At 49.6% G+C, this 23748-nt stretch overlaps 7 protein-coding genes across 7 annotated transcripts; 5 read left to right on the forward strand and 2 right to left on the reverse strand.

Moving 5' to 3' along the window:
* Window positions 1-2534: 2534 nt before the first annotated feature.
* Window positions 2535-3671, forward strand: STEHIDRAFT_111847 (uncharacterized protein; the record flags this gene model as incomplete). The annotated part of the gene is made up of 9 exons (XM_007305278.1): window positions 2535-2555; window positions 2620-2643; window positions 2674-2746; window positions 2800-2988; window positions 3039-3114; window positions 3216-3234; window positions 3296-3391; window positions 3445-3495; window positions 3564-3671. The coding sequence occupies 9 exons, from the start codon at window positions 2535-2537 to the stop codon at window positions 3669-3671; spliced, it is 657 nt and encodes a 218-aa protein (XP_007305340.1).
* Window positions 3672-6059: 2388 nt separating this feature from the next.
* On the forward strand, window positions 6060-6644 carry STEHIDRAFT_157870 (uncharacterized protein; the record flags this gene model as incomplete). The annotated part of the gene is made up of 1 exon (XM_007305279.1): window positions 6060-6644. One exon carries the CDS (start codon window positions 6060-6062, stop codon window positions 6642-6644), a length of 585 nt encoding a protein of 194 aa, XP_007305341.1.
* Window positions 6645-8914: 2270 nt separating this feature from the next.
* On the forward strand, window positions 8915-10313 carry STEHIDRAFT_157871 (uncharacterized protein; the record flags this gene model as incomplete). The annotated part of the gene is made up of 11 exons (XM_007305280.1): window positions 8915-8958; window positions 9017-9051; window positions 9101-9269; window positions 9327-9388; window positions 9441-9541; window positions 9595-9696; window positions 9774-9936; window positions 9995-10010; window positions 10087-10129; window positions 10183-10203; window positions 10263-10313. The coding sequence occupies 11 exons, from the start codon at window positions 8915-8917 to the stop codon at window positions 10311-10313; spliced, it is 807 nt and encodes a 268-aa protein (XP_007305342.1).
* A 2475-nt stretch (window positions 10314-12788) lies between these two features.
* Window positions 12789-14672, forward strand: STEHIDRAFT_131910 (amino acid transporter; the record flags this gene model as incomplete). The annotated part of the gene is made up of 6 exons (XM_007305281.1): window positions 12789-12818; window positions 12876-12942; window positions 13008-13055; window positions 13117-13656; window positions 13718-14490; window positions 14565-14672. 6 exons carry the CDS (start codon window positions 12789-12791, stop codon window positions 14670-14672), a joined length of 1566 nt encoding a protein of 521 aa, XP_007305343.1.
* A 1718-nt stretch (window positions 14673-16390) lies between these two features.
* STEHIDRAFT_33539 (uncharacterized protein) lies at window positions 16391-16777 on the reverse strand (the record flags this gene model as incomplete). Its single annotated transcript, XM_007305116.1, has 1 exon — window positions 16391-16777. A coding segment is annotated over one exon (387 nt), but the record flags the coding sequence as incomplete, so codon positions are not given.
* A 1758-nt stretch (window positions 16778-18535) lies between these two features.
* Window positions 18536-20764, forward strand: STEHIDRAFT_59242 (uncharacterized protein; the record flags this gene model as incomplete). The annotated part of the gene is made up of 11 exons (XM_007305133.1): window positions 18536-18777; window positions 18854-18866; window positions 18952-18990; window positions 19164-19312; window positions 19402-19614; window positions 19684-19700; window positions 19777-19955; window positions 20076-20199; window positions 20267-20314; window positions 20418-20543; window positions 20685-20764. 11 exons carry the CDS (start codon window positions 18536-18538, stop codon window positions 20762-20764), a joined length of 1230 nt encoding a protein of 409 aa, XP_007305195.1.
* A 985-nt stretch (window positions 20765-21749) lies between these two features.
* STEHIDRAFT_59904 (uncharacterized protein) lies at window positions 21750-22734 on the reverse strand (the record flags this gene model as incomplete). The annotated part of the gene is made up of 3 exons (XM_007305181.1): window positions 21750-21921; window positions 22151-22229; window positions 22557-22734. Coding segments are annotated over 3 exons (429 nt in total), but the record flags the coding sequence as incomplete, so codon positions are not given.
* Window positions 22735-23748: the final 1014 nt, after the last annotated feature.

Raw genomic sequence — 23748 nt, forward strand, 5'->3', positions numbered from 1 at the left:
CGGGATGTGGAGATCGAAAGAAAAGAATGAGATAAAATAAAATACGCACTAAAGCTCTCTCTTTTCCTCAGGATGAAAAGATTCCGATACGGCTCCCACTCGTACGTACGGAGCGGTTTCAGATAGCGACCATTAATTCGTTAGTCGACCCATTCATTGACTAAGTATCCACAGACATCCATGAGTGCGAGTATCTACACTTCCAATCGTCGTGCAGAGTGGAACGAGGAAAGCATGCGTCGAAAGTAATACGGTCAACCCCTTTTTATCGAACACAGCTAAGGTGATTAGAAAGGTTCGACACGGTAGAGGTATGACGAAGAGAAATGAAGAAAGACGTACCACCTCGACGATCCAGCCGCTCCACCTCCAACCCTTTTTCAGCGCTGCGAACCACGCCATATGATGGTCCTGAATGATACATTAGCATCAGTATCAATGCACGAGAGACAAGACAACGATCTCGAGAGCTCGCGTAAATGATCTGAGACATGGATACGAACCTGTTGAAAAGTAGCAAGACGATTCCACCTTGTCCTCCAACAACCCTCGACAAGCATCTTGCGAGCTCCGCTGTCCTTCCACCTCCCTCATTCGTCTTCTTATCGACATAGACTTCCGCTATCCTCCCTACCAACATCTCCCCAACGTACGACCAATCTTCGACTCACTCCGAATATAACCTAAAACACGACCCCTGGCCAGGTGCGTCCAACCTGTCCATGAGTTCAAACCTATCATGGAACTGTTGAACAACCTGGATAAGGCCGGGCTGAAGCAGAACGCTGCACCTTGGCTGCACCCTGCGGTAGCAGAGATCAGAACAGTCCGGCTTTTTACATCAGAGAAAGCTGTTTTGAGAATGAAGCTAGCATGCGATTCCTTGGTTTAGGAGTTCGTAGAGAACGACAACGATCCGAAGGCAGGAACAGGATGAGGGAGAGGGAAAAGAGTCGATCGGAGAGAGCGCCAAGAGAGCGCTGCCGTAATCTTATCTTATCAGTCCGGGATTGCTCGCCAGCTCAGGCCAGCTCCGTCATCCTCCGGGCTCGCATCCCTCTTGCGTCCCTCCAAACAAGAACTTCGCCTTGCTCGACTCTTGCTGTGTGCCTGTTGCCATTCACTTACGCAGAACATTTAGGACAATGCAGATGGTTGGATAACCATGAATATATCTTTGGATCTGTTCGACAAGCATGCGTGATGCCACTGGGTTCGCGGCTGTCATTGACAATCTACTGTAACATAAACTCCGGATTTCGTACAGCAGCAACTCGAACCAACAAGACGCAAGGTACAAACGCTTCATGTTTTTCGGTTATTGTGAGCCTGGTGGGTTGAATAGTCCATGGTATGCATTTCTTTCCTGCCGCGGAACATTTAATTTCATACAACATCGCCGAACAAGGTCTGAAAACCTAAGCAAGAGGTTGTCCGATGTTGGAGACTGTCAAGTCGGATACACTGTGGGCCGCATGGATTGGACCGTAGACTCCTTCGTCGAGTGTGTCGCTCTCTCCTGTGCTTCATTACTTCTCTACTGACACTATACTCTTCGCCCTCGGTGTCGTTCCCTCGTGCTCTCAAGGGTTTTTCCACGTCCTATCTCTACTAATGCTTTCGAACGCGAATCGTGCAGTTCTCTTCGCCTTATGTTGCGTGTTCCAATCCCCCAATTTAACACAGTACGGTCCTACAACTCCCGGTATGCACGATCTCGTCGCTTGTTTCGAAGAGCGTCACGTCTTCGTCCCGCTAAAACAGGATGACCTCTACTCTAACCCCGTCTTCTCCTCTTCTGTGTCTTGTCTTGCACATCACAATTCCTAACGCTACCTTGGATAGGTATCACAAACCCTATCTCTCTGGGCCCACCAACACCATGGCACTTCCTGTTCCTACACACATCTCCAAGCGCTCTTCAGGCCTACTCCTTCGACGCCCAATATCAATCAGAATTCCATAGCAGTATACCCATCCCGGCGTCTCTTCCGCCGACTCTTGCCGTCCAATGCCTAGACTATGCAGTGCGAGTTTTGACTCAGACCTGCTCATACTCGACTGTTTTTTCCTTTCTCTTGTCTGTATTTTGTGCTGCTTTACGGTGCGGCTAATTGTGATGGCTATCCTATTTCGACCCGATCTCCAAACCAGATTATACCCGGATCGTTTTGGCTTGTCACGGCGTACATCATCACCGATATATCCTGTTGCCAGCCTGTTGCTATCCATTTTGCGTGCATCTTCTACCATGGGATTAGAGCAGGTGCAAGCGCTGATCCGAGATAAGGCACGAAGAAATCGTACTCGATCGTCAGACCCGTCTTGATTGACAGATCGCTCTAGCTATTTCTTTTCAAGAAGTTCACATCAAGAGCGCTCCGTGGAAGCAATATGCGTACACACGCTCAAACGTATCAGAGCATCAGAACATCATGTTGGACTGAGCAAGCGACAGAAGATGATGCATGTTGCTCCGAATTCTCTCATGAGCAACTCGGCAGGAACTCGATGTTGCCGCTCCGCTCACAACGATGCCATCTAACCGGACGAAGGTAAGTATCTACTGTCGTGATTCGCTCACGCCCACCATCCCCACTCATACCGCTTCCATGCCAGCATACCTTGTACCGCATCCAACGGGTAAGCTCAACCTCTCCAAGGCATATTCAGCCCCCAACAGAGTTTGTCGTAGATGCCCAGATTGACCAAGCAGTCGGAATCTGTATTCGCGCATATGACGGCGGTTAGTGTATGGACTGCTGTGCCACTTTCTTTGGTAACTTGAACGTGTCACAGATACTGCGCTAAAGGCTATGCTTGGAGATGATCTCAAGCTCACCGACATTTTCTTCCGCTCTATGCTACGAGGTGGCGCACTTGAAGGCTCATTCTATATCGCGAACGACGGAAAAAATACCTCTGTGGTCTCCTCGGTGTCTGTTTGCTTCCCGCCAGGCGTATCTTGGGTGTATCTTGTTGGGGAAGGTGAGTTCCCTAGCACAGCGGATCTCATACTGACTTATACCTCGATCCAGCGAAGAGCAGCGGAAACTGGGATTTTATGAGCTCTGGGATGGACTCTCTCCTGAAACGAAACATTGGTGGGAGGGCGTAAGTTTGCGATATGCTCGCATTTTCTATGGTCTCTACTGATGTCTTCATCACTCGCTAGTTTCAAAAGGATAATGTTCAATGGTTGAAATCTCTACTAGGCACAAAGGCAAGCGTCGGGTGCTTCTCCCTTTTGGACTGTATCTTGTTCCTGAGACTGAATCCACTACGGCCTTCACAGCTTGGAACGGAATGGGTAGTCAGTCTCATCGCGACCGACCCTGCTGAGCAGCACAAAGGCCATGCCACATCTATTATGAATGAAATCTGTGACCAGGTGCGACGTACATCGAAATCACATCACAAACAAAGAACTAACGCCTAGTTCAGGCGGCGCGCGAACACAGAATGGTGGGGCTCTCTACGCAGACCTTGGACAATGTAAGCAGTCTATATTTTGTCTCAATGGATTGGTCATAAATTCTAACATTCATGAATGATCCTTGGAGGCTGCGTGGTACGAAAGCCTGGGATTCACTAAGCTCGGTGAAAGACAAGTAGCTGCGCCAACGAATGATTTTCCTAGTATTTTACTCGTCAAGGAGCCCAGCTCATAATCCGTGGAGAATTGCTGCTCTAGGCGAACATTTGGGTGAATGAAACGTACCATATCTTTGAAAGCCCCGGTTGTGGCCCTTTCGAATGTTCTTCTGCCCTGCGATCGGTCGCCGAATCCCTCTCGGGGCCTCCAGTGCTCGACGTAGACTGAGCTCATAAGCAGATAAAGAATATCCGGAAGACAATAGATTCACTTCGAGATCTACGGAGCACGAGCAGGGTCAGGTCCAAATCGGGAAGGCGAGCGAACTTCCGCAGCGGTTCATGGGGTCCTGGAACTCCGTGATGGGTACTTGATGGGTACCGTACGCTGTGACCTGCCCTCTCCGACGCAGTATAACATAGGATGATATACTCATTTAAGTGTGAATCTCATGTGGCTAGCGGACTGCGAGGTCTAGATAGCAAAGACAATTTCTGGTGCCACAGTTCTTTCCTGTGGACTCACTACCGTTCCTCCATCACCTAGTACTTAAATTGAAAAGCTCAACCTCATCTGAAGGTCTCCGAAGTATTGGAGCATCCAAGAATCAAGTCCTTGGATTGTCTGTCATGTCTCTTACTACTGATAACAGGGACAGCGTCAATATCTCATTTGTACTTTTTGTGAAAATTATGGATGATAGACTAAGGGAAAGGCTCAGCGATGGAGTCTGAGGACAAGCACAAATTGAATAGTGAGACAAAATTGTATATCATTAATGATCTAAGGTATGACCTGCATACATCTCGGGCAGTGATAGCCCAAAACAAAAGATGCAATGACATTGGGCCGAATTTGGCTGGTATCGAGCCAGAGTTGATTCGCAACCATAAAAGGAACAAGGCGAAAGATTGCTGACTTCCCTTAGTATCAGCTCATCGGGCTCAACAAATGACACAGGCAAGGCTGGCCTTGGTCTAAATGAACTCGAGAGGGACAATATCAATTCGCTGTCGCATTCCGCTGCTTCAAGAAAGAAGAATGACCAGCAGAATAACACCCGGAACATGCATATGAAATGAACGGCAGTTCCAACTTGAACGTTGTCAACACAACAGCCCTCAGACATGCTCTTGTATGACCGGAGCCAGATACTTAAGATTGATATCCTAATATCTGTAATACAGGTTGCCCGGGCCCCGTATAAGTAGTGGCTGTTAGAGACAAGTATGTTTAAAAGGGAACCAAGCGCACCACCTGTGGTCGGCGCCTCTTTCCGAGGCCTACTAAAGTATCGGTACACGTAGAAGATCCAATTCAGAGAATAAGTAATGCCTCCGCACAGTCGAAGATGCCGATGAGAACCAGAATCGACGATTGTAGGGACAAGCGTGATCAAAAACCCGTAGAGAAAAACCATTTGACAAGGCCAGAAGCAGCAATCTTGGGAGCAATGATACGAGGGGCGCCGGCGTTGTTCCTGGTCTGCGGACCAGGCATAGTAGATGCTGTTTGTAGGCGAGTGGTATTTAAGCTAGCGTGAGGCTGCGTGACAGCCACATTCAACAACGAAGGAGACAAGTGAGACCCCGGAAAGGCGCGGCCGCAGGTGGAGGAGCAAGTCCGACCCCGATTTGGACCTGACCCTGCTCGTGCACCGTAGAGATCACTTTCTAGAGTGCAATATCCATGTCTTTATACGCAGGGAGCGAGTGGACAGAACAAGACAGAACAGGAGTTGGGCATGCGGCGCGAGGTTGTCAACGAAAGAAAATGACGTGGTTGTTTGTACATGTTATTTTCTAAAGCCTTCGGCTCTTGGCCGAACGCCACATCACAGTGGCACTCATCCCTTGCTCATTACAACCACGACCAGGCTGAACACCTTAATATCGACTGACTTATTGTCATATCATGGTCCATGCTGTCTCAACAAGTGCGAATACTTTGACATGATATAGCTGAAGGTGGCGTCGTTTTCATGCGCAGCTTATCTCATTGCCTTCATCCAAACTTGAACATGAGTCGTCAAGCTGACCATTGTCCAACCCTTCCAGCTATTGGAGGCCTAATGGGCGGCTTCAACATAAACTACGAGCTGTAAAGCCGAATTGTTTCATCTCTTCTTTGATGCGGGCATGACCAGCTATACACATGCTATCTCTTCGCTCACGACTTTGTCTATCACGACGGTCCCTGATCGCATATCACCGGCTCAACACGAAGGATCTGGCTAAGATACCTAGCTTGGCGGAGGATGAGGATAGAGCGATCTCGACGGTGATGAAGGAAGTTGATGCGTTGAGTGTAATGTATGAGGCGAAAGGTACGCATCCTTCTACGAAATTCCCTTTGTTCTTCGATCCCTTTAAAAACCGTCAGATGTTTGCTAGACTTGTAAGACCGATGGTCATGGCTGACAGAAATATAATACTGCGCCACTTTCTTCCCCATCCCCCTCATCATGATGACCCTCCCATCCACGCAGACAGAACCCGCCTTTCGAACCTTGGCATTCGCACAATCCATTTCGACGGAGAGCGCCTCTACATCTCCAACCGGTCATAGCGCAGCATTCCCCATATCCTCGTCTGAGATCTCGTGCATCGCGAGGTACCTGGCTCGGATGCGGAAGCCAGACGTCGAAGGGGACAATGTGCGTTTTCGTGCTGCGGATTGTACGGAAGCCGACGACGGTAGTGGGAAAGTCGCGCTTCCGAATCCGAGTCTGAGGACGACAGAGATAAAAGCGGGAGGCGGAGCTGTGGAAGTCATGCGGATATACGAAACAGATGAAGCTGAGGGGCTCGGAGAGGTCGGAAAGGACATCGAGGTGGAGACAGAGACGGGGACGATCGATGATCAGGTTGTGGCCGGATACCGGGTGGGAGAGGATGCATCCACCAGCTTGAGTGTGTCAGAACGTGCAGAGGCCGATGGAGTGAAAACATCACTGGTATGGATTATCGTTCCCACTTTTGTGTTTCCCGTTATACGTGTTCATCCCAATCAGGCTGAGCTGATTGGGTCATCCCATATAATCCCCTAGACAGGTCACGATATCGACCTCTGCCGCCCGATATACCTATCAAGACGCATGTATCGCATCGCTTTCGTGCCTGTAAACGTTACCGTCGTCCACAAACGTCTTTGCGCCATTTCGAGATGCACATCAATCACGGCTCTAGTCGAATTTCACTTGACCTGAAATTTCCTCAAATCGTGCGTGTTTTCTTCGCCACCAAGCTACGGCACGAGTACTAGGTTCAAGTTGAGAGATCGACTGACGAACCCTAGTTAGCCGTGTGTTCCATGGGCGGAATACTCATTCAACGGAAGACAAGGACGACCTAAGGACGAAGAAGAACGTTCCTAGCAGCCTTCGTGCACCGCTGCCAGTTCGCCTGCCTCAGCCTTGACGGTGTTTCATGCGCTCTCGTGTGTCGGCTCCACGATTTCTCATGGACGCCTCCCTATCGATCCACCAATCGCCAAGTCCAGCATAATAGACCTTGATGCAATATTGCTATAAGGTGCGTCTCCCTTGATATACTCGGGAATTGCTGCGACCGTTGTCGTGGTGGCGTATCGAGGTGCCACTTGGATGTGGCATAAACACCTGCGTACGGCTGCTTTATGGCTTGATGTTCCTCTCTTGTTCCGTACACCACGCAGTCCGCTTTCACCCATTGAGTCCATTCTGCGCTTGTGTTTCGTTGAAACCAGTCAGCTCAGTGGACAACGAAGTTGTGCAATATGGACACTGCGAGCAGCTCTGCTGTTCATCTCGAACGCTTTTGACCACGATAACTTCGAGTCAAAGCTTAGCCTTCCTGTTTCACTACTGTCGAACATCCATTCCATCATCTCACTCTCATTCGCCCAAATTTGACTGTCCGTTGGTTTCAGCTGCACGAGCTGCGATTTGACTCCATCATGGCCTAAGGTTTGTGTGGCATTGATAAAAAAAAATGGACCGTGGTCGGAGCATACGTCCATATGCATATGCCGTACCATTCTCCATAATCGACGGAATGTTTGTGGCTTTGGTCGGATCCCAACAACAGATCGTAAAGGGCAATCAGTTGCGATTTTACATCTCTAGAGAGGAATAGAACACGGTGAATGGGGCCAACATGGAGTCGAGAGTCTGTACCGTTTTGTGTCGCTGACTGAAACCCAGGCAACGCTCTGTCTTCTCTCCTCACATTTATGCGTTGTCAGCTCGTCGCCATACAAGGCTCGCTGCACCAACCCAATACTCTACAGACAGCTATACCATGAGCTTGGAGAAGCCAAGAAGTCACTTCTTATGTGCCAAGGCATCTTACCAGTGTCGATACGAACTCGTCGAGAGAAGTGCCTGTTTCGCCCTTCGGGCAGTGTAGGACTTTTGTCTCTCAGCTCGAGTGTCATCCTAATTTGTTCATGGTCGTGGAGGTTGCGGGAATCATTAGACGACTTTATGTCTTGATTGATCGAACCTGAGATGCATTGAGCCCCTGTCTTTGAAATATGACAGCAGCGAGGACATGTCTGTCACTTTGCATCGAAGATGGAGTGATACATACCTGGCCATCATTAGAAAAGCATCCGGTTATGCAGAGTCTGTCGTCTTATGGTCTTAATATTTATCTCGTGGTAGAGAATAACTGTCCTCGGGCTTATCGACGCCGGCATGGCGTATGGACATTCCGTTGAGGATTATCCGAGCGTAGTCTCCTTAGGATAACCTGGACTTCCTTCAGTGCCGTTGAAGGTCTCAGGGCGGCGAGAAAGAGCGGCGGGGGGTCAGGGATCTCGCCAGAGTATCATAGATATCTTTGACGAGACTTGAGCTGCATAACCGAAGAAATTGCAATGCAATGTCCGAAAGTAGTATTGAGAGGCCACATACGATCATGATGGTACGTCGAAACTTGAATAACCGGTGCTTGCTCGTCTGAGATCTCTGGGTTCGCTAAGACATCCACTGGCTAATATGTCCTTTTGCAGGTATTTCAACGATGGTTGGAAGGACAGTCATGCAAATCGGAATACGACGTGGTACGATGACCACCATACCTAGCAGATATGCGAGTTTCATCTGCTATTCAGGGTGATGCGATTCCCTCTGTCTTGCGACGACGCCACTTCGAGGACGTGAATGATTCGCATTCCTTGATCTTTCCGTTTGATGGAAACGATAGAATGAATCGCGAAGTCCCTTTCGGTCTCTCGCTGGTCAATGTCGTTCTATCTTATGAGATGAATAGACTAGAATTGTGGGTGAAAGGTACATAAAACCCACCCGTGTTCAGAGCACCTTTGCATCTCTCCATGTCCGACTCAAAAGAGGAGTTAATTACCAATGCGACCCAAGGGTAAGTCCTCTTGGTCCATGCCGCCACTTTGACCCATCCCTACTGACCTATCTTCAAGGTTTCTTGAGATGTGCTGTATCGTGTCTGCTGCAGGTTCGTGTTTTGGCCCGATTTTGAACTCATATACTCATGCATTCTCAAGTAATATGGATGATGGACTACATCCAAACGCTTCCCATCGAAGTGAATGTAATATGGCGGCGCAAGTGGACAGGCAGCTCCGTCTTGTTTGCTGTCAATCGTTATGGGTATCTGATAGCGCTGGCTTTCGAACTCTTCCTGTATCTTCCGGGAGTGACCACGGGCAGATGGTACGCACATTCGTTTAATTATTTGTAACCTGACCCATATGTTAATGCTCGTGACAGGTGCTCATCCGCAGGCCATCTACAGATCGTTTTCTTCTCCTTGACAACTGCAACGAGCGCTGGTACGTACTTAGACATATGAACTGGAACTATGGCTGACGTTCAAGCTGTCAGCTCTTCTGTCACTTCGATTATACGGCATTTACGGTCGCAGTAGGATCGTACTATTGGCTACCACTGCCTTAATCCTGTCTCGCGCATTCTGTGATATTTGGGTGAGTCTGTCCGGGATCATACACGATGATCAGTGCTCATGACGTATATATAGCAAACAGTCAATGCCGAGTACACATCGAACATAGGGACACCTCTGCAGCAGATTGATCGCTGTCTTATCGAAGTCAAGAACTTCAAGGTCTTGGATATGTGTGTTTATGGTCCTTACTTTTGGAATGCCTCGCTCGACTGACCTCGATACCAGTTGTAGGTCTCAACGTTGATTTGTAGAGAAGCCACACTAAAGACAACGCAGTGAACACGGTTATACCGACTCTCGGTATAACATTCGACATATTCCTCTTCGCCCTCACGGTGAGGAAGACGCGTGATCAAGCAAAAGCTATGAAGGATCTGGGACGCGTGAGTATTGCACATGCTTTACTGGACGACGGTGTGTGACACAATTGATCTATTCATATTGAGCACACTGACAATGTTTTCTCCTCTAGGCTTCTTTCATTTTCTGTAGGTTGTTTTTTCGCTGGATCTAGTATCGAACTATCGGGGCCTTAATATTCCGCTATCAATTTCTCTCCTTTAGCACTGTGGGAGTTCTTGGAGCAGTATACTCAATATCGAACATAGTAAGTCAGGAATGGCATGATTGTCCAATACTCGATCTCATGATCTGTTGTAGGTTCCTCTCATAAAACCGAATGTAAGTCGCTGCTGTGATCACTTCGGTCATTTGGACCATCCTAACACTATACAAATCAGTCTCCAGGAGCGAGGTCCTTCGCCTATCTCAACCCTTACTACTCAGCGTGAGCTTTCTTGGTTTTAAGACTGATCTATGGATTCTAACATCAGACATGTATAGCCTAACCAATCTAGTCACGAACCAGTTGGTACTTAATCTTCGCAACTTCTACCGCGCCCAAGGCTTAGTGACCAGAACTCCCCCGCTATCGAGACCATCGTTTGGTAGACCTCGTGCTCGACAAAGAGGAGAAGATATTCTAAGTCAAAGTATCTCGGAATATCATACAGATGAGCTACAGTGGTACGAACGCACCCACCCGGCTGCAAGTATGAGTCACAGGACACAGGGGGTAACCACACTGGCCGCAGTCGTACGTCGAGCTCCACATTGGTCAACTATGACGGGCTGCTCATGACAGATATATCTCAGATATACGATGGTGGGGACTCTAGAGACATCCAATTGGTTCCGATTCAGCGATGATGACCATCCTGCCCATTCCGGTGTATCCCCTGTTCAGGTTCCTGGATATTGCTCGGTCCGAGTGTAACTCACGCAGAGCGTACAGGAAGCCCGTTTAAATTGCAGGATAGCGCACGCACTGGTTAGAGCATCATAGAGAAAGAAGAGATGGAACGCAGACGAGGCAGTCAGCATAGAAAGAAGAGGCGCAAAAAGATGAGGAATCAAAGAGAAGTGAGAACTAGAATAACGGAGCGCTCGATGCTGATCTTATCAGCTCGGGATGGCTCGCGTGGTTTGGATCCGACGACCTCGTGGCTTATCCCGTTCCGTCGCACCATGACGATTCGTCGTTCTTGCTTCAGCCGCTCTCTCTTCAACGTCAACGTCGTGGTCCACTGCCGATGATCCTTTCAGCTCAGTCCATGGTCTCGAATAGCTAAGGCCGACCGAGCTGGGGAAATGGCGCCACTGGGTCGTAATTCTAAGCTTCGAATGCTCTTTCCACCCTCTAGAAGAAGCCACGCCACTGTGCTAGCTCTCTATGAACTTGCTGTGACTAGGCGACGACGAATGCTTCCCGCTCACTCCTTTCACTGCGGAATCAAAGATTCAGGTCGGACCTGATCTGAAGACCTATGTACGGTACTGGAAAGAATCAGGATGCATGCTGGACGGACTGGGCGGATTGGACGATGCATTATACAATTGAGTAATTCCCACTAAAAAATGGATCACGAATGCCGATTCGAACCCTTGGTTCTCTCATACCAGCACCTTAAAGCGCTCCTAGCCCTAGCCATAGTCCTACTCCAACCTCGTCGGCACGAACCTTCGCTGGCGTCTGCACCTCTGGATCTCGTTTTTTGTCTGACCTCTAGAACTGGTTGCTTCCGGTTTCCGTCCTGGCTCCGGCTCTCCACTCGCGCCCCTTTCGTTTGCATTCTCGAGGACCCTCATTTCCGATCCTCTGATGTCCTATACTCAACTTCACGCAGTCCTCTCTCTCGATACCTTGTCCCACTGGTCCAATGCACTCCGTAAAAGAGGCGGAAAGAGGAGGATGGTGACGTCAGCAAACAATAAGGAGAGCAAGGAGAGCGAAGAGAAACTTGATCGGGAGAGCTATCGTGACATTGACGTGTGAAGCAGAGACTGGAATGCATAGTGGCTTTGCTGGCGATGAAGTTAGTTGAGAACTGTACCCCGGAGCGAACAGAGTATTCGAAGGCCCAGAGGAAAGGATATTCAACACGGAGCTCGTAAGTCTACATTCGTGGTCTGCATCCTTGCTTGTCAGTCTGCCTGTATAATCAGTCGTTCACGTTCAGACTTACCCTCGCATTTGCACTCCTTTTATCTTTAGTGACTGCGAATTCTTCCGCGCAATGATGCTTCAGGACAACAAAAGGTCACACCCCTACGTCATAGACGATCTGACGCTAAAAGATAGGAAAACCCACTGTGAGTTTCGGTTTAGTTATCATCCGATGCTATCCTTGTCCTTTTGGATGATAAGCTCACAGTTACACGTTTTATCTCACCTCTTTGAGTGTGCACGAAGATTTTATAGGATCATGTATAGTCCCAGAGCACTTATGGTACGTCCAGTTGTCTACACCATGGCTCTATTCTAGCTCAGAGAGTTCTTCCTAGCCCTAGTAGCTTCTCGGTTCATATGACGCGGAGGTATTTGCAAGGTCGTTTGGGCGATCTTGAAAAGTACAACAAGCAATCGTTCACCGTAACCCAAATTGCTTGTCTATCCTCAGTACTGAACGACCAACCATTTCCTTTCGATAAGAGTCCGAATAGGATCAAGGACGGGACTCTTTATCTGGTCCCTTGTGGAATTACTTCCTCACGGGGAAGACGCATATGACTGCGTTCCACGGCAGTGAGGGCGCTCCATTGCGCAATGTGAGAGTTTCGTGAACGCATTCCGACTGTTTCTGTACCCGAACAGATTCTGCTCCCAGGGGTTGTCAACTGCTCTCAGAGCTGACATTCATCTGCGTTGACTCGTCCAATTTGCTCCTCCTCCCCTGCAGAGCCCAACGTTGTAATCCCAACATCCCATGGCAGACGACAAACCGCAGCAGACTGCCGTAGAGAAAAACAAAGACTTTGACGACCTCCGTTCATTGAACAGTTATGATGTCAAGGGCTTGAAAAGAGGACTCGCGCCAAGGCATCTGGCGTTCATATCCATTGGTGCTTGTATCGGAACAGGTGTGTACATAAGTATACTGAGACTTTGACTGGACCTTTCCACTCAATATCTCTCAATGCGACAGGTATATTTCTGGGAATAGGAGGGAGTCTGGCAAAGGGTGGACCACTCGGTATGCACATTTCGGCTACCGTTATTCTTCGTGGCTCTTATCCCGGCGTTGGAACGGATAGGCGTGTGGCTTGCATACTCCCTCATGTGCACCGTTGCGATTGCTGTCATGCTCCTCATCGGCGAGATGGTGACTTTCCTTCCAGTGCAAGGCGGGCACGTCCGCCTCGCAGGCCGATTTGTCGACCCTGCTCTTTCATGTGCCCTGGGCCTCAATTATTATCTCTGCTGGGTCCTTATCTTCGCCGCAGAGATCTCTGCGTCAGCTGTACTCATCTCATTCTGGACGACCTCGATCAATATCGGAGTATGGATGGCGATCGCTCTAACCATTGTTTTGGCCATCAATCTGTTCGGCGTCCAGTATTATGGAGAGGCGGAAGTCTGCTTCGCGAGCCGTAAGGTCATCACGATGCTGGGGCTTATTATCTTGTCTATCATATTGGACGCGGGTGGTGGACCCGACCATAAACCAATAGGGTTTCAATTCTGGAGAGATCCTGGACCGTTTGTTCAATATCTTGGGATACCGGGATCTAAGGGACGATTTCTCGCTTTCTTTTCCGTTCTTACTCAAGCTGCGTTCACTATCAGCGGAACAGGCAAGTCCGCATAATAATTTCTCTACACACCATGTTCTGAAAAGACTCTGGCTCGTTCTAGAGATGCTCGCTATCGCAGCGGCTGAAACTCGCAATCCACGCAAAGTACTTCCCCACGCCCTTCGTACTGTCTGGATCCGGATCGTCATCATCTACTTCCTCGGCTCCTTCGTCGTAGGTCTCGTCGTAGCCTCCACCAACCCCGCTCTCGGAACCACCTCCACCGCATCCGCCTCGCCCTATGTCATCGCCATCCAAGCCGCCGGAATCAAAGTCTTACCCTCCATCATCAACGCCGCCATCCTCACCTCCGCGCTTTCGGCCGCCAACTCCGACGTCTTCCTCACCTCTCGCACACTCCACTCCCTCGCCACACAAGGCCACGCCCCTCGCATCTTCAGAACGACCAGCCGCACAGGCGTGCCATACATATCCGTTCTCTTCTCGTGGTCCTTCGGCTGCCTTGCGTTTCTCGGCCTCAACTCCTCCGCCGAGAACGTCTTCTTGTTCCTCGTCAACCTCACCGCCATCTCCGGAACGATCACCTGGCTCGTCATCGCCATAATGTATATCTGTTTTCGTCGCGGTATGGCCGCACAAGGTCTCGATCGAGCGACTGTACTACCATGGAGGACGAGCTTGGGGTGGCCGGCGGCGGTGTGGGTGACTTTTACGATGTCGGTTATTACGGTGTTTAGTGGATGGGAGGTGTTCAGGCCGGGAGAATGGGACACTTCGACGTTTGTGTCGAATTATCTGCCCATTGGGTGGTTTGCCGTGTTTTATTTTGGGTATAAGTGGTATTTGAAGAGTCGGATCGTGCGGCCGCATGAGGTGAGTGTGGCGTAGTCTATCTTTGGCGCAGCGTGCATGTAATGGGACTGAACCATTGCCTTTGTGCTTCGTAGATAGACTTCGTCAGCGACCTCGATGTTATTGAGGCTGACGAGAAGTTGTACGGTGAAGAGGAGGATGTAGCACCTACTTTCCTGCGGAAGATGATGAATGCGGTCTGATAAGTATTTGGATGTGTATTTTAGTTTCTCACGGCCATTTCCCTATTTGGCCCTCTTCCATTACGAAAATGTCCTCTCCATGCTATATGATTCAATAATGCACGCCTGTCTTATTTTTCCGGTCGTAGAAATGGCTATGCAACAAGGCAAACGTGCTTAGTAAATTTGTTCCCACAGCGCCACAGTAGCTGTAGGTTCGACTTGTCGTTCACCGGAATTTGCCGGCCTCTTCTCTTTTTGACCACCACCTTCCGCACGCAAGTCTATTGTTCTATTTGTCTGTCTGTCCGTGCCTGTCTGTCCGTCTGTCGTTCCATCTAGGTCCGAGTCTTAGTGCTCGGACTGTGCTATGCTCGCTGGTTGATAACCAGGGAACTCGCAAGTCTGTTGACCATAAAATCCCTTGGGTATGGTTCAGTTTGGGCTTGTTGTCTCACGGCACGGGTTCCAAATCACGGGAGGAACCGTTCTCTCACCTATGTCGAAGGCCTGAATCCAAATAACTCGCTCATCTTCAGCAGCAGAAAGAATAGGTAGGTGAATCCGAGCCTGCGGGGATTCTCCCTCGTGAATATGTTCGGAATCGCTCATCTCACGCCCGATCTTGGATGTTGTAGGCTCAAAATGCCGGCAGGAATATTTTCAGTCGGCGGCAATCAAGATTTGAATAAAAACGGTGCATACAACGTTCATAACGAGGACAAACACGTCGGTGAGGTTGCGTTTCCAATAGTCCCTTCACAAAAGTAAATTCGCGTTCGCTCAATGTCCATTCGGTTTTACCGTCATGGGCTCCAAATCATGGGACGCGTCGGATCAGAAAAATGCCCACCCATCGTCAAAATGACGGTACGACGCAGGTGCACCAGCTCTGATAAGTGTTTGGAAGGAAACGGGCCACTCAACGGCGAGAACGAGATGAAGCACGTCGGTGTGTTCTCGCCCATGGCATCCCGTTCCGGAATGTGTTCGCGTTTGCTCAAGTATCCTTCGATCTTCAATGCCGCGGCCTCGAAGGAACGGCACAGATAAGTACTATCATTATTTGGACAGAAACGACCTACGCGTCGTCGAGAACGAGCTCGAGTAACGAGGTGAGTTTTACTCTCAGGACCCCCCCTCTTCCAAATTCGGTCCGTTCTCGCCCATTTGCGGTTTGCTTCTCAACATGACTAGCTAGAAATGACAGCCTACATATGGGCTACCTATCCCTGGCCGCAGGATTACGCTCTATCCCTTCAAACGAACGTGATCGCTGCGAATCTCCGAGTTGAGTAAAATGCTCTGTTTGGGTTTGCTCATCTGTGGTTCGACATGGCTTGATATAGGGTCAAGCCGATGTGGCGGGTTAGTTATACCCCTGAAACACAAATATTGAGCCGAATTGACCCAGTAGTGAGTGAGAACGAAGGCTAGCATACCGGTGAGTTATCGCTTCAAATCCCACATCACAAAATATATTCTCATTGGCTCAATTCTAGTTCAATTCATTTTGTGATAAGCTCATAATAATTGGACAGGTCTACTACTCCCATCGGCTCGTGACGTTGTTCCGGGCGTCTTCCCCTTTCAATTGTGCATCGACCTCGTCCGTCGCTCTTCCCTCGAGAACGAACGCATTCATTTCTCTCGCTGCATTAATGTCCAGGGAGGTCCTAGGGATGCTACACCACAATACATGGACTACTCTGTGCCTTACACTCCGCCTAGCACACCCACGGCACGAACTTCCACCTGACCACTCTCCTCCACTCCTCCCAACTCTCCCCGAACTCCCCTCTCAACATCTCATCTTCAACACCCGCCCTCCTCTTTAACGATACCCCCACAAATCCAGCCAACATCACATATAGTGCCCACCCCATCCCTACCACCGGCACCCCCATCATCCCACACGTCTTATTCCATCCTCCCTCGCTGAAATGCATCATCAGAACACCAAGGATGCTCATACCCACGGCGGTATAGCTCGGATGACGGGCGTATGCGTAGGGGCCGGAGGTTATGAGGCAGTGGGAAGGACGGAGGGTGACTTCGTAGGTGTGGAGAGAGCCGAGGGAGGCGTAGCATGCGATGCGGAGGAGAGCGCCGGCGAAGACGAGGAGGAACCCGCCGAGGAAGGATGGTTGGAGGGTTCGGAGTGAGGAGAGGCTCTGCGAATTGGGATGGGAGGTAGGGCATAGGTCATGAAGGGTGCGCGTGTGCATGAGCTCGGGGAGCGCCACAGAGGCCGTCACGATGAACTCGCAGGCGAACATCAACGCCACGAACGTCTGGCCATCAAAGTAGGTGAGTCCATCTCTTCTCTCTCAGGGTCGTGAGCGACGTACCTTCGAGGAAAACGAAATCACTCGGACGAGCGATAATTTCTCGAATACTTGTCCAGAGTACACCCTGTCCTTTTCTGTCGGCGGTGGCGTAGGCGGCGTAAGCGAGATGTAATAACTAGCGGCTCCTACTGCCAGAGCTGCGAGCTTCACGTATGCTGTGAACGACATGTCTTGCTTGTCTTGCAGTTGTATGTTCGAACATCATAGTCTGCATGCAATTTATACGCATTCATAGATAGCTGATTTCTTTCTCGTCGTACGTCTTCCGCTTGGTGCACACAATTCGCGCAGTCCGAGGCTCTGACGATGAGACACTCTGTCCGAAGAGCCCGAGGTGGTGGCTCTGTACGAATGATGTCTATGTTTGGACAACCGCCTTCTATATCGGGTCTTACTTCATTGTTTGATCCTTCAATGCATTTGTCGCACACCGAACAGCTTTCTAGTTCTCTTCAAGAGAATGACACCGCTACTGTGCTTACTACGAAGTGCTCGAGGAGAGTATCGTACGATTGATCACCCGAGTGTTCCGACGTGGGCGGTACTGTCTATTAGTGGGAGTTCCGTTCGTTCGACTGTGATCATTCGAGGTGAAGGTGCTGTGGTAAGCATTGAATAGTTTGGCTGATGAGATGACGAACGATGATACCCTACGCTGCGGGACGTCTCGTCCCGCCGTGAGCTCCCATCTCTCTGTTTTGCCATCGCTAACAATTTTCGAGAATAGGGGCAGCTTCAAGTTCATATACATACCCATCATGACGACCATTAGCGGAGGGCATAAGTACACATCTATCGCAGCCCTCTTTCTCGCGATCACACTGGGTGAAGACTCCGAGCCACCTCTGAGCGATGAGACGAAGGGCTCTACCCGAAAAGCCCGATATGATGGCTCTGCGTAAATAATCCAGCCTTTTTCCCGTGTAGACAATCACCTTCCCGTTTCGGGCTTGATTTATTGTTCGATCCTCATCTGTCGCGCAGCGAACAGCCTTTTTCTATTCAAGGCAACGACACCACTACTGAGCTCGCAAAGTACTACAGCCTTTCTACCGACATACGAGGAGCTCGCAGGGCGGTCTTGTTACTGCCAATCACCCGAGAGTCCCGAAAATGGGCAGTACTCGCTATTACTGGACATTATCATTATGTTCGTTCGACTGTGATCAGTTGAAGACTCGGAGTGCGATCACTTGGACTGATTAAGCATGCTCGGCTTAGTCGCGACTCTCTGGTAGAGCACCAGAGTGGACGGCATAGCTTTTCTCGTCGATGTCGGCCTTTGTTCTGCCTTGCGATGCGTGGTGGACTTAGACCTTGGTGGGTGGGTCGAAGCTGTGCGATTTAATATATCTCGCTCGCTCGCTCTCGGAGGGCCTGAGGGAGGAAGAACCAAGTTTGTCGATAACTCATCCATGTACTTTGGTCTTTGACGGAAGAACTGATTCAAGCGACGGTATATAACACTCTACTAGAAGCCTGGGACACCAATCCCGACACCGACGCGAAAGTCTCCTACCGCTAACTAACACGATGTCTCCTCCCTCCCCACACTCGTCTTTCAAACCCCTCAACCACAACATCTCCCAAATCCGAGCCGTCATCCCACCGCGTTTATTCGAACGTGACACGAGGACGAGTCTGTTTTACCTAGTTCGGGACCTGATACAAATTTTGGTGCTTGGGTTTGGGATTTATTGGTTCGATTCGTTATTGGCTGAGGAAGGGAAGGGTGCGGGTTGGTGGGTTTTGAGGAGTCTGCTCTGGGCAGGGTAGTACGTCGTTTCTTTGATAAGTGTGATTTGGTGGTGAGGGAGATTTGATGCTCATTAATGTTTCCTTACTGCGTAGCTGGTGGTTCCAGGTGGGTGCTCCTCATCCTAACCTTCCCCCGTTTACGCTCTGTGAATGAGATATAGATACTAACACGGATATTCAATCATTCTCAGGGGCTCGCGCTCACCGGTCTCTGGGTCCTCGGACACGAAGTAAGTGTTTTACTCCCGTATCTCTTCGGTTCCACCCCCTCCACCCTTCCTGCCTGACTTCCTTCTTATCGTCTAATCTACCTGTTCGTCGTCTAATTTACCTCTTTGTTATCCAATCTATCCTCTTCTCCTCGTGGTCTAAATACTCCTCCTCTTCGTCTTGCACGATTCAGTGCGGCCACGCAGCATTCTCGCCCTCTCAACCCCTCAACGACGCCCTCGGTTTCGTGATCCACACGGCGCTGTGGACTCCTTACTTCAGCTGGAGCATTTCGCATCATCGGCATCATGCGAATCATGGGAGTATGGAGAGGGATGAGGTGTGAGTTTACGTCGTTTTTTTTATACAGGATATCCACTTCTATTTTGTGGGATCCGTAAAGCTCAACGCCAATGTCGTTTCTTTGCTAGGTATGTCCCGAAGACGCGAAGCGATCTCGGTATCCCACCAGAACCGCGACCCCAATCTGACGGTCACGCCTCCACCACCTCCCCAATAAACTACGCCGAATACTTTGAAGACACGCCCCTCTACACTCTAGCTATGCTCCTCCGTCAACAACTGTTTGCGTTTCCGGTTTATTTGCTGTGGAACGTGTCTGGGCAGAAGGGCTACCCGAACTGGTGAGTCTTTTTCGTGTATGTGCTGTTGAATGTTGAGAGATGTTGACGTGTTTTTTTTTTGGGATGTAGGACGAATCACTTTGATCGTAAGCCTTCACACCTCCATTTGCTTTCCTGCTCTAGGGCGCTGATCCCCATCTCCCTTACCCTCGACTTAACCAGCCCGCTCCATCCTCTTCCGCCCCTCCCAGTTCTGGGCCGTCATCGTCTCCGATCTCGGGATCGGCACCATGGTCCTCCTCATGGTTAAGCTTTATAAGACATTTGGAGGATGGAACGTGTTGTGGTATTATGGGATACCATGGCTGGGTGTTACGCACTGGTTCGTTATGATTACTTATGTGCGTATTATTTTTTCTTTTCCCTCTTTTCATCCTACATCCCCGCAACCTGCTAGTTCCTTGGGGATGTAGTGCTGGTTAACAACGCATATATTGATCTTATTATGTGATTTTATGTAGCTGCACCACACGACGCCCTACATCCCGCATTATAGAGCCGGCGCGTGGACGTTCGTGAGGGGCGCCGCTGCGACGGTCGATAGAGATTTCTTGGGATGGCAGGGGCGGTGGTTCTTGCATGATGGTGTGTTCGATTTATTTTTGGCCAAGGACGTGAAGCAGTTGGACTGATGAATGTGCTGTTTTTATAGTCGCACATTTTCATGTGATACATCATTTCTTTCCGAAGTTGCCTTGGTGTACGTGTTCTCCCTTCCCCTCCTTGGTCCCCGTCACCTCTCTCCCTTCACACTCAGCTCGTCCTCAATCCCTGACTACTTCCTTCCTTCCACACATGTACAGACAATGCCGATCTTGCAACCTTCCATCTCAAAGCACTCCTCGGCGACGCGTACCTATATTCCGATGAGCCTGTCTTCCGGGCGTTGTGGCGGAGCTATGTGGGGTGTCAGTTCGTTGATGATGAGGGTGTGTTTTTTCACTTGGTTTTTCCGCAGTACTTTCGGCTGCTTCTTCTCAATTCCTTCGGGTACGCGGGTAATGTTGCGCGGCGCTGAACGCTGACGAGTATTTGACACGTGTGTTATGATTTTTCATTCTTATTCTCAGGCGACGTCTTGTTCTATAGGGATAGACGGGGCCGGTTCGGAGCTGGCAGGACGGAGTTGGAGAGCGTCAAGGTGGAATGAGGAGTGTGGGGCTAGGAACGTGGGGGAGATTAGAGTCGATCAGGGCTAGTACGGGTAGGAATATAGGAGATATTAGGATCGGGGTTCATTTTAGCAGGAGGTGGTGCAGCAGAGCTATTGTGCGGGAGAGTGTATGCTTATTCGAGTGATTCGCATATAGTATCTTTTTCTCCCTAATTTCTGCATTCGTTGCGGGTGTAATCGATGTCCTTGCTTCGATGGATTTGCTGTTGTAATGCATCGTTCGTGTAACGATTGTACTATTATAATTGAACCATATTTATTATGTACAACACGAGTACACGAGTTTGTCCTGGGAGTCGTGGTATTATCCTCCCACCTGCGAACAAGCTAAAATGGTGGAATCACGTTGTATTTGTCCGAATCATCAAACATATAGCAATAAATTTCATCAAGAAACGTCAAGATCAAGAAAATACATGCACAAACCGACACCAAGAAAAAATGCACCAATCCTCTCGTACACTATCTCGTCATTGCGTCACCTACAACCTACAAGTCCCCCCGCTCGATATGACGCGTTATAGATATCAACTGGTGGGCCTCGTCTCTCGGATTATGACACTCCGGGAGTACAGATACTGAAGCTGCACGGTCCGAGCCGCTGCAGCGCGTGGACGTCATTTGTTCGAGGCGGAGGAGGAGACGGGACATGATGACGGCGACCATGGTCCAGGTGAAACTACTAGCGCAATATAAGTAACCCAGACGATTACACGAATTGGTTGAGACAGAGTACTCACAAGAAGCCTATGACCATATATTCGGGCTTAAATGAGATAGAGGAATGTTAGAAGCTATCATGTATGAGAGTGCGTGGATGCGGACTGACATTTGAGTCGAAAGCGGACAGAAGCATATTCACGAGTCTGAGAGCTATGTACGAGGTCAGCCATACAAAATACTTAGCACTTCCGAGACTGCTCACCAAATAGACCCTACGAAGACCGATGATGGGCGAGAATCAGATACGAACAGAAACTCTAAGGACATGGGATCCACGCACGAAGAAAAATAGACCCCCGTCGCGCTGAATATCTTTGATCAGCTTCACATCTGCGCCTCTCGGTCGTGAGGCCGCGTTGACGACGGTAGACCCAAACACCCAGATATCGAAGAAAACCTGGTTTGCGAGTCTCAGTGTAGCCGTGGAATAGCGGGTATAGACTCGTACCTGGGACGCCCATAGTCCGACCCAAAGGCGCGGCTGTTCGGAAAGTATGCACATATGGAAGGTCTCCTCATATGAAACATTCGCTTTCACAGACATCAGTAGGGATGACGCAGTGAGGAAACTATGGGGTTAACATACGCAACATATGGGCCATACTGAGGGTACCAAAGGCGATCGTTGAAGAGAAAGACATGACAAAACCGGCTAACAGTCCGTATAACACCCTTCGGCGATGGTCCCAGAGAGCGTACAGTCTTAGAACGAGCACGACTGTGCAGAGCGCATGACGCATCAGGATGTAATACCATAACAAAAACTCTGCGATGGAACTCACTATCAATTATAGCCAACGATAATCCGCAGGAGGCCGCGCTGACGAATAACCATACCTGACACCTGCATAGGTCCATTACGACTGCTTCATGATCTAGATTAACTCAAGAGGACTCACGACTGCGAAAGATAAAAGAGTCAGCTCCAGAGTGAAGCACCTCAAGAAACGACATACTATCTGATTTCCGTGGTGGAACAGCCCGCTTAGTGCTGCCATGCGACGTCAGTAATATTCGAGGAAAGAGGTGTACGAAAGGGACTCACCGAATGCTGTGTATATCTGCGATGCAGCTACGAGGTAGCGTAGAAATACGAGTGTCCGCTGAGACGTCGACCACGGCCTCCGTAGCCAAATCAACCCAATCTCTGGGCCGAGCGTAATACAATGGTCGTATAGAAGGATGATTAGAGCTGCGGCTGCGTGACATTGGGTTAATATAGCTCGCTTGGGCGCTCAGGGGATGGATGCACGAACCTGAAAAGTACTTTTCTGCCGGAACTTTTGAAGATAACGATGAAACCATATCCTCTATGAATGAGTTCACTATTGTCGGGCGGGAAAGGCGTGTGAAATATTGATGTCCCTGTCCAGGGCAACCATTGCTTAAATCCATTGTGTGAGGACCAAACGGCATTCATCCGCGCCGCAATGATCGTTGTCGCAGCTTAAACAGGAAAAGGATGACTTCCGCCGACGAACACTTTGTTACGCCAGAGCGAGACGAAGGGCCAAGCAAAAGCCGTCCGTTTTCCGCTTCAGTCAAGGATAGATGCAGGCTGTCGTCTGTTCCATTATGATGCGAGGCGCTTTCCCACTCGGGACGCGGTGGCAGGGTTCGATCATAACCATCGCCCGACGTTTTTGGTGGGTTTCGATGCATGAGGTGAGCAGTGCTGTAAACGCTTGCATAACAAGCATTTTCAGGACCGCCACGGATCAAGCGCCCAGAGAAAAATCTGGTCGCTGTCTAGAAAGTTGACCGTCGCATCGAACGGGAGTATTTGCCGCTGACTACAAGGCTCCTCAGATGCAAAGAGGGATGTGAGACGGCAACTTGACGGAATCAACGGGGGTACCGGTGATTGTTGAACGTCGTGGATGTAGTTTTGGAGTACCGCTGGTAGACTGAGATGTAGGTGGAAGACGAACGGGACGGGCGAGATCACATTATGATTCTGCAGACGATGTGGAACAGTGAATAAACAGGTGCAAATAAAGAGGGTGGCGTGATGTGGCAAGTAGAGTCCATCCGCAATAAGCGCAAACATATCAGCTATGTAGAAGTGAAAATACTGAAAAATAAATTCCAGAGAGAAAAAGAAGGTTGAAGATATGTCCGGGAGTACAAGGGCATAAAAGGAAAATCGGAGGCCTCACTCACGCTCGTCTGCTACGTAGCCGCAACTCTTACGCGGCGCTTAACAGCTACATCTAACGGGTGTTTTAGTATCGTGG

The sequence above is a fragment of the Stereum hirsutum genome (assembly GCF_000264905.1).
Source record: "Stereum hirsutum FP-91666 SS1 unplaced genomic scaffold STEHIscaffold_9, whole genome shotgun sequence".
NCBI lineage: Eukaryota > Fungi > Basidiomycota > Agaricomycetes > Russulales > Stereaceae > Stereum > Stereum hirsutum.